Source organism: Diadema antillarum, unplaced genomic scaffold (genome assembly GCF_040938485.1).
Source record: "Diadema antillarum isolate AM-2024a unplaced genomic scaffold, OU_Dant_1.0 scf00000075, whole genome shotgun sequence".
In the NCBI taxonomy this organism is placed as follows: Eukaryota; Metazoa; Echinodermata; class Echinoidea; order Diadematoida; family Diadematidae; genus Diadema; species Diadema antillarum.
The window spans coordinates 3,928,819-3,942,553 of record NW_027270964.1 but is presented as its reverse complement, the minus strand read 5'-3'; the positions used below and the strand labels follow the sequence as shown (position 1 = coordinate 3,942,553).

Here is a 13,735-nt window from a genome sequence, read left to right as displayed (position 1 = left end):
CTACCTGGATGACCCTCTCTACCATTCCTCAAGCGGGGTGAGGGATGTAAGGGACACCAGGGAGGTTGTGAGGTGTGAAGGCATACCAGGGAGCAGGGAGTGTGAGGGGGGAAGGGGGCAGCATAGTAGCAAGAAGAAAAGGGTATATACTGACAAAAGAAATATGAACAATTTTGGAGTGAGCAAAACAAAAAGGAGAAATTGGGATGGAAAAGATAGACAGAAAGGAAAAATGTAAAATAGGAGAGAAATAACAAAAAAAAGACAAGTAGAAGTCAAAAGATAAGAAAAAACAAAAGAAGTATAAATTGCAATAGGAGACAAAGACAAAGAGAGAGAGAGGGAGAAATACAGAGAGATATGGCAAGAAAGGGAGAGATAGAGATATATAGAGAGATAGAGATATATAGAGATATACAAAGAGATACATATATATAGGTACATATATATATATATATATATATATATATATATATATATGGGTACATATATATATATATATATATATATATATATATATATACATGTACATATATATATATATAGAGAGAGAGAGATACATAGAGAGATATAGAGAGAGATAGAGATACATAAAGAGATAGATACATATACAGAGAGATAGACAGGGGAAAGCGAATGCATAGACTTTGTAGAGAGATCAAAGAGAGAGATGGAGTGAGATCCCTGCAAAACACACTGACAAACTTTACTTTACCCTAGCTAAATGTACCTATGATTTTAAACCTTTTACCAAGAAGTACGTAGAGAGGCTTGCCTATGTCATACGTCAAATAAGGGAACTACTTGTGTTGTATGTATCTTTGGCCATGATAATGATAATGATAATGATGATGATAATAATAATAATAATAGTAATAAAATGATGACTCCGGTTTTTACTTATTCATGCTCTGTATCTTCTTTAGATATGGAAACACTGAAATGTAAATAAACAAAGAAGAGAAGTATAAACCCTTGTATGTATGGTTCATTTTTATCAAGAATATGATACTGGCACTCATTTAATGGCTTGTATTTTTTGGAGACATCTGACAAAGGTAATAGGACACAGAAACACTCATAACCCTACAAACGCTAATGGTGCTCACACAATCAAGATTGATCCTTTTTATGCAATCATAGACCACATGGAAGGGATGAATCACACTGGAACATCTACGAAGGAAAGGGACAGAAGATGACAAGACCACAAGACCAAACACCGCACTCCACATTGAATTCAACAGAATTCAACAGATTTGTGAATCTACATTCATCTGCAACACAGACAAAATGTCTTAAAAAATTAAAAAGTAAATCCAAATGCATACTTTTTTAGATACAAAATGATTTCTTTTAAAAATTCAAATAAATTCAAACACTCACTTATTATATACAATTGGCACATCCCATTTCTAATGGCATTTGATTTACTTGTGCAAACTCTAATGCAATCTGTACCAATAAACTCAACCCAAGTGTAGAGCTGGTCTGTGCGGCAAATGCTGGTGGTGTAGCAATAAATGTGTGATAAACTTTAATCAAACAGTAGTTACAGTTGTGTCTTGTCAGCATTAATGAGCCCACATACATTCAATAAATAGTGAATAGCATATTTAAATGCATACATCTGTATACATTCATTTATATACATCCATATCTATTCGACCATCTCCTTATTGTGTTGGTTTACCTCTATGGCTAGGTACCAAGGTATCTATATTTATTGTGAGTGTGAACTGTGATTGTGAACACAATGTAGTTGCAGCTGTTTGTACTCTTATAATCACCAACAAGAAAACACTGAATTACACTGAATTACGTGTTTTTGCTCTGTTTGGTGAACACTGCCATTTATGATGCGGAGGTAATCCTTCACTTTCATCCCACTTCTCTGCTTTCTCAAAAATTCATCTTTCTACTGGAGCTTGCTAACCATCTTACACTTTTCCTGATTTATATATTTGTGTATATTTGCATCACACCAGTATTGCTTTCAGCATTTCTCTTCTTCATCATCCTTCCCTCTCTCTCTCTCTTTCATTTCTTTTTCCTCTGCTCCTCCCTCTCTTCATTCCTAGTTCATCCTCACATCCAGCAGTCACTCTTCCTTGCTTCCCTAACCAAGTTCTCTTCCTCTTCCTCTTCCACCCCTCCTTCTCTCGCTCTCTCTATCTGCCCTGACCTCCGTTCCTCCCATCCTCCCTCTACAAGGCTCACTCACTGATGAGCAGGTGGTTCCTGATGTCATGGTAATTGGCAGATCTGGACTTTGTAGAACAAAGGCACAGTCTACAAATAGCAGCCAAAAGTGGGTCACTGGTGTAAAGTATACCCCGCAAAATATGGCCCCGGTCATGTGTTCAATAATCCTAGCATGTGGCAAACTATGTGGAGATTGGACTCACACTTCATCCGTCATACTTCTGGAGTACCACAGCCTACCACTTTGTGAGATGACCTGGTAGGCTTCTGAATCAAGATACAAATTGAGTTTGCCCCCTCCTCTGATCCAAGGATTTACAAAATATATTAACACTGTCATTGATGATGTTTTTCTTCAGAAATGTCTTAAATTTGTTACATGTTTTTTAGTGCTGTGTATATTCTCGTCCAGATGTGTAGCCTTTCACTATGTGAGGTGTATCACTACAGCCTCACTCTGTGCAAACAATGCACTTAACATTTGACATCCAGGAGCCAAAGTGTGTTTATGTGGGAGACGGTGTTAATGAAATCCAAATATCAGAGGTTATTTTCTTCCTGCCGGAAGGAATCCTTGACTTAATCACCTTTTGGGGTTTGAAAGCCACAATACAGAAAAAAATAAGTTGCTGGATTCAGAGCAGGATAGCTTGTTGAGTAGCAGCATATGGCAAGGAACCTATCACAGAAAATCTGCTCTCTGACATCACACATCCCTACCATAGTTTAAAGACAGATACCACCATGAAAAGTCATCTCCTCTCTTTGCCAGGTCATCCCTTTTAGAAGTACTAAATGGCACCTCTCTATTCCTCCTAGCTCCATTGTATGAGAGATCAGACTCCGTGTACAATTAGCTCCTACTTGGGAAGCTTTCACCCACTTGTCTATGCAAATGCCTCATTGGCAACGAGTCATCAAAATATCGGTGTCCTAAAATGAATTTTGTCACCATGGAAACTACTGTAGATGCCAAATATTTCACAGGCATATTTCGCAAATCCGGAGCTGTGAGACAACTTTGTGGGTGGTTGAATTCACGATCAGGAACTACCTATGAGCAGAAAATGGCAAATTCGTGATCGAGATAGACTGCAAAGGAATGACAGCAGTTGTACTTCCTTTAAATAAGGAGCTAAATGAGCAATTTCCACCTGAAAACGGAAATGGGGTTACCTTATTAAGGCATTTCCAATTTCAAGAAAATTCTCCTCACTTATGAATAAAATTTCAAACACCTCACTCGATTGCAGCTGATGCATACTACAGGTGTGTCAACCAAGGAATGAATGTGAATATCATAGTGCTTGCATTCACTCCGCACATAGGCATGAATGTGCACATACAAGCCTAGGTGTTGGTGTGCGGCTACCGTCTGCCTATGCTGCGCATTAATACCAAGTTCATTATTCACATACTATTCACGTAGTACTCACAATTGGAAGGCAATGCTTTGGCAAGTTGTTATATTCACTTTTATTTGTCACTCACAAAATAGTGGGAATAAAACCCCTGTGAAATGTTCAGCATGTACAATAGCCATTGCTCAAATGATGTTGTGAATGACCTCACCCTGTTGATTGCTAGGTTTGTAAGTCTCACTTATTTTCCACAATGTTCATGTCATTCCAGTGATCAAACGGCTAATGCCACCATGACACTACACAACCCAGCAATAACATATTAGTTTTTGGAACAAAGCTTTTCACATTTTAGAAAAATGATAATTGCCATTACCATTGCCATTAAAGCCAAAAAATAGTTCTCAGAAGAGCTAAAAAATTATCTTTTACCATTTGGAATTTGCTTGCAATACCTCAGAAGGGTCTACCTAAAAACTGACTTGCTGATGCATTTTCAGAGGATACTAAGTTGTTTTGGAGTATTTGAGATCAAAGGTGTAAAATAATTTTGATCAGAGTACATGATTTTTAATTCCTGAAGCTCCATCCCCATTAAGTAATTAGTAGATAGAATGTTACGTGATGATCAATCGTGCACTAGTAATCATATTTTCCAACAAGCTGCATGCGATTCACTCCAGCGCAGAAGATTGATGGATACTGCTGTGGCACTATTTATTGATTATCGATAACCGATTATAAAACATTACGTACTGTAGCAACCACGATCGGGTAAGCCCTAAGATTGCAGTACTTCCGGCGAACCTTCTTGGCTAATATTTCACATTTTCTTCATTACACAACTGAAATTGTGTTATTACAGCATTATTTCACACATTTCTCATGCAGATATGTACATTCTTTTTTTTTACAGCAGAAATCAACAGTTCTGCAGGCACATGAGAACTATGTTTTTACTTTAATATTCACCACTTAAAAGCACAATGAACATCTTTAAGTCTCAAGAAGGCAATGTCCCTTCTTGGCGTCCTGATAAAATTCTTAGTCCTGACTGGGAAGCAATTTTGTCAATCGATTAGGCATGACATGCCGCCTGGAGGCACAGCATCGGAGTTTGGACCAGGCTGTGATGTGAGAAGGATAACATGATTTCCAGAGGTCAATTAATGTCAACAGAGCACTCAGTCACAGCCAGAAAAGCTTCTCACAAATAGCCAGACACATTCTGGGAGACATGAATGAAAAACACTTACCAACGTGAAGTCTGGTACTAAAAGCAATGTGCCAATTTCTCTGGCTAAAGATTATGCAACTATTGCTGGTCAACACTGTAGAAGTGTCAGCAACTTTTGGATGTTTTTATTTTTTATTCACAGAGTGCTTAACCCTTGGAGGACGAGTCCTGAGTATACTCAGGGAGATGTGTGTTGTAGCAAAATCAGTCCGTCCTCAACAGGTTAACTTGATCAAGGAGGTAAGCCTACTAGGTGAGCTTGACTAGAGTCACACCTGTTCTATATTTGGCAACATTCTGCTGCACTCAAACCTTACACTAGTGATGCTGCTGACTAGTACGGCATCTTTGGGACAGCAGAATTTAGTAGTTCCTTCTCCCTACCTTTCAAAATGGAAAAAATGAAGAGCAGACTGACACTGACTACATACAGCTTCAATGTGATTTCTACTCCATTCATTTTTTTTTACTAGGTGCGATTCATAGCTTACAGTGTACCTATGCGTAACTAAGATGGAAAAGGGAATTACAGTTACATAAAAAAAGAAATAATCAAGCCTTGATCATTGGGACCTAAATGGATAATTATCTAAGTGTTGCCCATTATGGGACTGGTCAGTCATATTAAACAACAGATATGGGGCACTCACCTTTCACTGCCATCACTGTAGTTGGGTGCATCTGGAAGAGAGAGGGGGAAAAAAAGAAACAAAACATTTATGAGACTTTATTTCAGGACATGATGGAACTGACATGTATTAATGTAGGTGAAATGTGTGTAATGCTTTCTAGTAATGATGTACTGTGCTATATGTTCCATCTACCATGCCCTATGAGCAAGAGACTTCAATAACTAATAGCTATCATATGTGGAGGAATTTTACAAGAGTGACTGACAGGCCAGGTTATAAGTGAGTTGAGGAATGAAAAGGTAAACATAAAATTTGAATGACTAACTTGTAGATTTGATATGACTGTGGCTAAAATAGACAAAGATGGTAAGTATAACATGGACCTGATTGTTTCATTATGCCCCTGCTCTACAAACAACATTACTGAAAACATTCAGAGGTGGAAAGTCATTGGATACGAATGAAACTATAAAACCATTGAGCATTAAATTTCCAGCCAGGATAGGTCAACAACACTATGCTTTAAGTACCGAGTATCAAGGCACACCACTCAGTCATTCACTCTAACTCAAATAACGTTGACTGAAATGACTGTGTCAGCCTACGATGATTAGTGCCAAGTTCATCTCTAAATTTTTTGGTGACATTTATCTTTAGTGAAATTTGCCAAGAACAGAATAGACGACATATGTTTAGCATGTAGCTCTGTTAAGTTCACTCAGCCAATATATGTATGTGTACATAGTAGTCACAATACAGCCATTTGGCATGGTTTGGTAAAAATCTCATTATTGGTAACACAGCAATATCACATCTAAATATCATTCCATCAATTCACTCATACTCAATACAATGTATTAATCATGCTGGGTAGAAAAAATCTCAATATGCATACACTCATTTGTAGTACAGCCATTGAGTTCTCATTCTTCTGTTAGTGTTACACCAGCCATAACACAAGGTTTGCCAGATAGATAGATAGATAGATAGAGATAGATAGACATGGGGGTGGAGAGGGAGGGAAGGAGAGAGGGAGGGAAAGGGGAGAATGCCCTGAGAAAAGTGAAACACATGGGAAAGGGAGGGAGCTGTCAAGCTAGCTTGTGAGGGAGAGTTGAAAGGAAAGATTTAGACCATTGGTCAAGGTGATGACCACACATAAACCTAATTCCCTCTTTAGCCAGGCTTTATACCATTGACATCTCAGCTTTAGTGACCCCTCCCCTACCCTTCTAGAGGGCTTTTTACACTTGTAAATTTTTGCTTAGCCCCGGACTATCGGTGGGGCTAAGGGGGGGCCTTAGCCCCACCGTTGGTACGGGACTATCCTTAGCCCACTTTCTGTTTACACTCGTTTTTGCCAAAGTGGGCTAGCCCCACCGATAGTACGGTACTATCTGGCCCTGCAAAATAGCAGGGGTTAGCACCGCAATTGCGGTGCTAGCACCGCAATTGCGGTGCCAAGCAAGTGAGTGTAAACAGAACGAAAAAATAATCCTGGGCTAAGCGACGGAGACGAAGTCCGACCCTCACTGACCAATCAGAAACGAGGCAATCAAGTGCTGCCGGTGCGTGCGTGTACGTGTACAGTACACAGCGTAATTATGAATATTCATGTGGTTTGGAAAGTCCGGGGCTAAGAAATACGAGTGTAAAAAGGTCAGTTTTCTCCTTAGCCCCGGACAAGAGATAGTACGGGACTAATTGGCCAGTGTAAAAAGCTGAAAAAATTGGTACGGGACTAACGATAGTCCTGGGTCAGAGAAAGTCCGGGGTTAAGAAACACAAGTGTAAAAAGCCCTTAGGAGTCTACTCACCCCACACCCTTATATGCATCTCACCTATGCTGCACAGGCAAGTAATACAACTATACATGGTGGCCTGGTCACTTTACATCAAAATACCATAACAACAGCTGTCTAAGGAAGATTCAAACATACTTTATCTATATATCAATTCTAAAACATTTTCTGGCTGTCTGTGTAAACCTCATGAATACATCAGTTGGTTTTACTTCTGATTCCATGTTTCTAGTCATAGGTATAGAAGAATATGATAATGACGACACACACACAAAAAAATGATGTTAAAATAGTAGACTAATTTTTTCTCAAAATTCTTCATGTATCAAATGAGATATTTGCCATTTTTTCAGTGGTTTCATGTGTTCCCTTTGCTGTGTATTTGTAAGCAAGCAATACACATTGGATCTCATTCTGAAATCACAAGTTATATAATCAGTGTGATATTTATACAAGGTTTTTCCTTAGGGATGATGCTTGTTTCAGGGAGAAAAGAGAAGATTTGCCTTGATATGTGTAACCAGTTTCCTCTTCATACAAGTTCCTTCACTATCCCTGAACATGAATATATTTTAATAACAAGGCCATACATAAAGTCAATGCAAGAGAAACAAGTTTCTTATCTTAACTTAAGCTGTTGGTTGCATGGTTTGAGTACTTAAAATGTGTAGGTTGGATGCTTGATTCCAAAAGCAACACCATGTGCTTCTTGGCCAAGGAAGTTTTTGTTCCAAGATGCATCATATTTTGTCTGAGATTGCATCGAGCAAAACCAAGCACCCATCTTTTATTTTGTTCTGCCTGCTAGTCTGATTGGAGTCAGATGTAACCCTGCACTTTGGGGAATAAACCATTGCAGCCATTTTTACTTGTCCTTGCCCAGAATGAGAGCAATCAGTCAAGGTGGACTGGAGATGAAGGGGGCAGGAAGTGTTTCACTCTGGTAGGAAGTTATCCACCAGAAGAGGTGAAAGGTCAGACGAGCAAGGTCATTACTATACTTCATGAACTGACTGTGGACATATTTACAATCTTGCTACGCCCACACCACCACTCTAGGGTCTTCAAGAGGGACATGTAATTGAATATAGAGCACTGGTGAGAATTGTGAGGATGGCAGGTAGGAATGAGGAAAAGATTAGTTTCAAGGAAAGAACAGCTCTAATAACTGACAGTGACTATTTTGAAGCATCATAATATAATGATGAATTTTTCTTCAGTCTTCCTTCTCATTTCTGTATTTTTCCTTTACAATTAAATGAAAGAAAGGGCACAATAATATATGAAAACGAAATTAAAGGTGAAAGGAAATTATGAATTTTGACACTCACTCGACTTTGTGATAGTGCTTGAGGTATGCAATCACAAACTTTGTGAACAGGCACCGAATGATTTTGTGCCAATGTGCAAGAATTGATGGTGTAAAAGAAGCTAGTTTGAAAGACGATAAGTAGAGTGGTGTGATCATTGTCTATGATTCGCCCTTGTAAATCTTTAAGTCTCAGAAAAACGTCTCATATTCATATCGGTCGGACCTTTCTAATGGAGGGTCACTTTTAACCAAGTGTGTGGTCTCCTTTGGCAGTGTGTAATCCTATACAGCAGTGGGTATAGCTGCTGGGAATACATGAATCCCACTCATGATTTCTAACATCTGTTGAGAAGCATTGTAATAGTAAATCAAAGAATTGTGGATATAAAGGCAGAGTGTTACTATAGTCATATATGATATGAATGCTGCAATATGAAACATTTAGTATTTCCTCTGTCTTTGACACTATGAAAGTCGAGTGCTTCATGTATTATAAGTGATGATACACATAAAAACAGTTTGGGGTTAAATTGATCATCTTTTGAATCAGTTGGCTATAAAAATGAATATAGCATTAGCAGTATAGATCCTTCTCTCTAAACTTCTGCAGCCAGGAGTTTGAAGAGGAATCGTTTCACTCTGTGTCAAATTTTTTGATCTGTTCTTGACGACTGGTCAGTACTATATTTATCATTTACTCTGCTGTGAATGTGTTTGTGTGTGTGTAAATGTGTGTTCATGGTATTGATGTATAAGAGTAAATTATGTTATTGATATAATGTTATTGATGTATAAAAGTAAAAAGAACCTACACGGTTTCCTACGTCCCAACTATCTTAAATCAACACAACCAAGAAATGTGCAGCAGTCACATCTGATTCTAACCCAAACAACAGCTGATACAAACTAGTTGTTGACTTGACAGAGGCAGTATTTGCATAATCAACCCGAGAAGTATACTTGCAAATTATATAGGGCCAAATCAAATGTTGCAGATCATAATTATACACGAGGTGGATATGCTCCCCTCTTCTTTGGGGAAAGTATTATCTGGAAATTATGGCGGCTTGCATGACTTGATAGAGGTACTTTTGCACAAATTCAAATATTGGCAGAGAGAAAATTGATGAAGTGAGAATGATGCCATTCGTGACGCAAAGAAAGACCCACAGACAAATGCCAGGCGATGCCAGGACCAGACTTCACTGTTGCTCTTCAAATTGGCAACCAAAATCTCTTCCATTGAATGATGAGGCAACCCACAACATCTCGGGGTAGATCTTCAGTACCTTTATCGTAATCTCCCAAAACAGATCAAATCTCCGTCAACATAGAGGTAGCCACCACATCCCTAGCAGACAGCAGTCCATATGGCTTGAAGTGATGAGTCAATTCAGAAGATGTGAAACTATCAGGATCTCATGTCTTTACTTGGTATCATCCACAAAATCCTTTAACAGTCCCCTTCCTCCAAACTTCTAGACATTTCTTCCATTTCTTATGTATGGGTACATCACATCTTTTTCATTGAAGATCAACAAGTAATGCTGAAAGACATATCTATATGAAATGTTAGCTGTGGTTAAACAGCTTTTAAATTTTTTATGCCTTGAGTAAAGACTACTTAGCTATGGTATAGCAAAGTAAAATCCATCTAAATCCTAAATCTGAAAACCCCATAGAAATGTAGTTACACAAAATTTATCAAACTACATTCCCTTTTACAAGTTATAATCACTTTAGATCTTTGCATTCAGTTTGAAAGTACAGTATGATAACGACAAACAAACAAACAAACAAAACTAGAGTAATTTGAGCATCATGTAATGCCTCCACTGTCATAGTACAGTTATGTTGCAAAAATGGTCACTGATGTACGTACTGGTGATTTCTCAACATTAATATCTGATGTTTATTTCTCTGTCTAATCTATTTAAAGAAGATCCTACATTGTCATTAGTCTTTGTAAACAGAAGATTCAAATAAAAAACAATTTTTTATCATGAAATAGAGATTTTCATCCTGAATTTGGGCCAGCTATAAATGAACTTCACAATCTCTTTATTACTTTTTGCAAATGAGAAAAAAAAATCAACTAAATCTAATTACTAAAATAAGCAGCAGTAATGATGATAACAAAAATAATGATAACACTCAAATTTTGTAAAGCACACAAATGTGTGTTATAATGTGTCTATTACTACCAAGTATGGGTAAAGTAATAAAAAAGATGAAAGCTGACTACCAGTATGTGGGAGTTTCCAACATATATCAAAAAATTTTACTTTATATTACTGTCTTATGATGGTAACCTTTCATTCCTTGTTGCAAGGAACATGACTGAATATTCATGAATTCACATTTCTGATTCAACTTTAAAGGGTAAAATCTTCAGCCTCAAACCCCTCAGACAGGAAATTTAAGAAAGGCATTTCGATTTCTTGGCATCTCTGACTTTCAGGATAACTATTTCACAACTATCCCTGATACAAAGTACTTCTCAACTCAAGCAAATCCAAGAATGTGTCACATTGGTGGGAGAAAACATTCAAAAGAACCTCTTCCATAAGTGAAACCTGTGTGAAATGAGGCAAGAGATAACGAAGAGCTACCATTGTATAGTGGTTTGAAGGTCACAGAATCAGTTGCTCTCCATGTGGACTAACTGGCAATGCAGAAATGTTACACATTTTGTAATAGCATGGAAATAGGGTAAAATAAACAGAAATCCTACTTTTAATATTCTAAACAAATCTGCACTGACATGTCATATTTTTTTTAAAATCCAAATGATGAAAATCATATTTTGGATGAATTCTGAGATGTAAAAGTCTAGAAACTTATAGACTGAGAAAATTGTTACCTTTGCCAAGGAGTTGCTTTTGTCTACATGGGTTTGTTTGCCTGTTTGCCAAATTACTCTAAAAGCTATGAATGAATTTGGATAAAAACTTTTAGCAAAGGTTGATAATGACACAAGGAACAGATGATTAAAATTTTGTAGTGATGCGAATCAATGTCTGGGTCCAGGATTTTTTGTTTGAATTTTTAAAAAGAATTAAAAAAAAAAAATCATTGGGAAAAAGGACCAACAAATGAAAAATACAAGCTGCATGGACACTGAGACACCAGAAAGGATTCTTTATCTTTGGGAAAAAGGGCTATTTTCTTAGCATATGTATGTATGGCTGGAAATGAGCTGCTTGGTGGAGGTCTGGGCTCTCTGAGTGCTTTTCTCATTTCTTACGGTTCAGTCAAAAAGTTTATGACAAACTGTGCACTGATCAAGCAGCCACAATTCACTACTTGAAGTACTTCAGCATGGTGTAGACTGGTTCACAGCGGTTCATGTTATTGGTGAAAACACAGAGTGTGAACATGTGTGTGCGTCTGGAATCATGAGATCGCAGAGCTCTTGCTCTGCCGCCGCCGCCGGAGGTTAGGACCTGCCATCACACCCATAGCTTTATCACCCCAATCTTTCCCCCCAAGCTACCGGATTAGACCATTAGAAACACAAAACATTGGAAACACTAGCTGGGGAACAATATGTGGCCTCTTTTACCGCACGTTCATGACCGCTTTCCTGTCTGAAATCGGCAGCACTTGGATCGGCTCAGTGTTAGGCTTTCATCAAATAGGATTTCGCTTTGGCTGTAGGGGGTTTAGCTTTGGCAGAGAGGGCAGATTATTAGTCTCAAGTCGGGGGCGAGCGGGGAATGTTTGTTTTCTGACACTGCTTTATGCTTTTAAGACCTGAAGATAACAGTTTCAATGCAGAGAAAAAACAACAACTTTCAGCGCAGTTCAATCTCTTCTGGCTGAAATAAATGGATTAGTAGAACTCTACCTGATGTCCTATCAGAATAAAGCATTGCTACACTATCAGTGGTATTGCAATATGAAACTGATTCCTAGCAAAGTGAAGGGAGGGTGATGAAGATTCAAATTTAAGATACTTCCAATAGGATAAATTCACTGTAAAGGATTAAAAAGTCCAATGTTATGATAAAGCAAAATACAATTTGGGATTCAGCTAATTTCTGAATAAGCACAGGACAAGTATCCTTTCACTTGAAAGTCTGTTTCCAAAGCAATGCAAAATGGGAACATGAATTCAGTTTAGTTCTAAATCAGTTTTAACTTGATTGAAAATTCAGTCAGCAGGAATGATAGCGTGTTATTTCCATTGAGTAGATACTGGAAATAAGGTCATTAGCTGTGATACCGGGACCTGAGAAGCGTGGGTGAATTCATCTAAGGAGAGCTGAAGAAAGAAACTTGGATCTCTGAAGTAATTAAGTTTGAACTTCTCAGCAAACACTGACCAGCTTTCTCAAGGAGATGACATCTACCGTAAACATGGCATCAAAGCGAGTCTGGTCTTAACCCTCGTCTTCTGAGCTGCTGTCATTAAGATACCCGGTGACAACTAATCACTTGCACTGATTACAACGTAGAGAGCATTGTAGGCAGATGTTGTGTAAATGAATCACTACAGATAACAGTGTCCTGTAATTGAAACCTTACTTTGGTTACATGTTCAAAAAATGATCACAGTATTTCTGAGAAGCCCTGCCCATGAAATTTGGAGGAAATGTTAGCAAGGGCAATTACATGCAAAAAACTGGAATGGGTAAAAATCTGGAGGGTATTTTTCATAAGGTATATGTGCCTTTGCACTGTCAGAAAAACTGGAAACTGAAGAACAGTACTGTACCGATACTCAAAAAGCTTAGAACACTATGGTCTACACAATAGTCCAATAGGCATACATACATACTAAATGCAAAGTTTGTAAATCTTAGCTTCACATAATGATGTCATTTCCAGAAACCCATTTGGAAAAGGTAAACCTTTGCAGTATGGAGTCACATGACGTCCTGACACTTAACGTGACATTAAATGTGCCACAATATTGAATTATTGGTCAAAATGTGACAAAATATGACAAATGTCTGTTAATGCATTGTTGCAATGCTGTAACCATAGCAGCAGAAAGAAGCATGACAAATACTGAATGATACAATCCTACATCTATTGTAATTGATTGACATGTGTTTTTTTTTTAAAACATCACCTGAGAGACCCTTGTACCAAGGAGGTACTAGGCAAGCTTGCCTAGTACCTCCTTGCTTGTACTAAGAGGAAAGGACATCTATGAAAAGTAACTTGTTCTTATAGGT

General features: G+C 37.9%; 1 protein-coding gene across 1 annotated transcript in view; it reads right to left on the bottom strand.

The window, feature by feature from the left end:
* Window positions 1-13,735, bottom strand: part of LOC139717451 (inactive tyrosine-protein kinase transmembrane receptor ROR1-like) — a 155,950-nt gene that overhangs the window by 27,982 nt on the left and 114,233 nt on the right. The window contains exon 4 of the mRNA XM_071628957.1: window positions 5,454-5,484. Within this exon, the coding sequence (XP_071485058.1) occupies window positions 5,454-5,484 (31 nt within the window). The remainder of the gene's footprint in view (window positions 1-5,453; window positions 5,485-13,735) is intronic.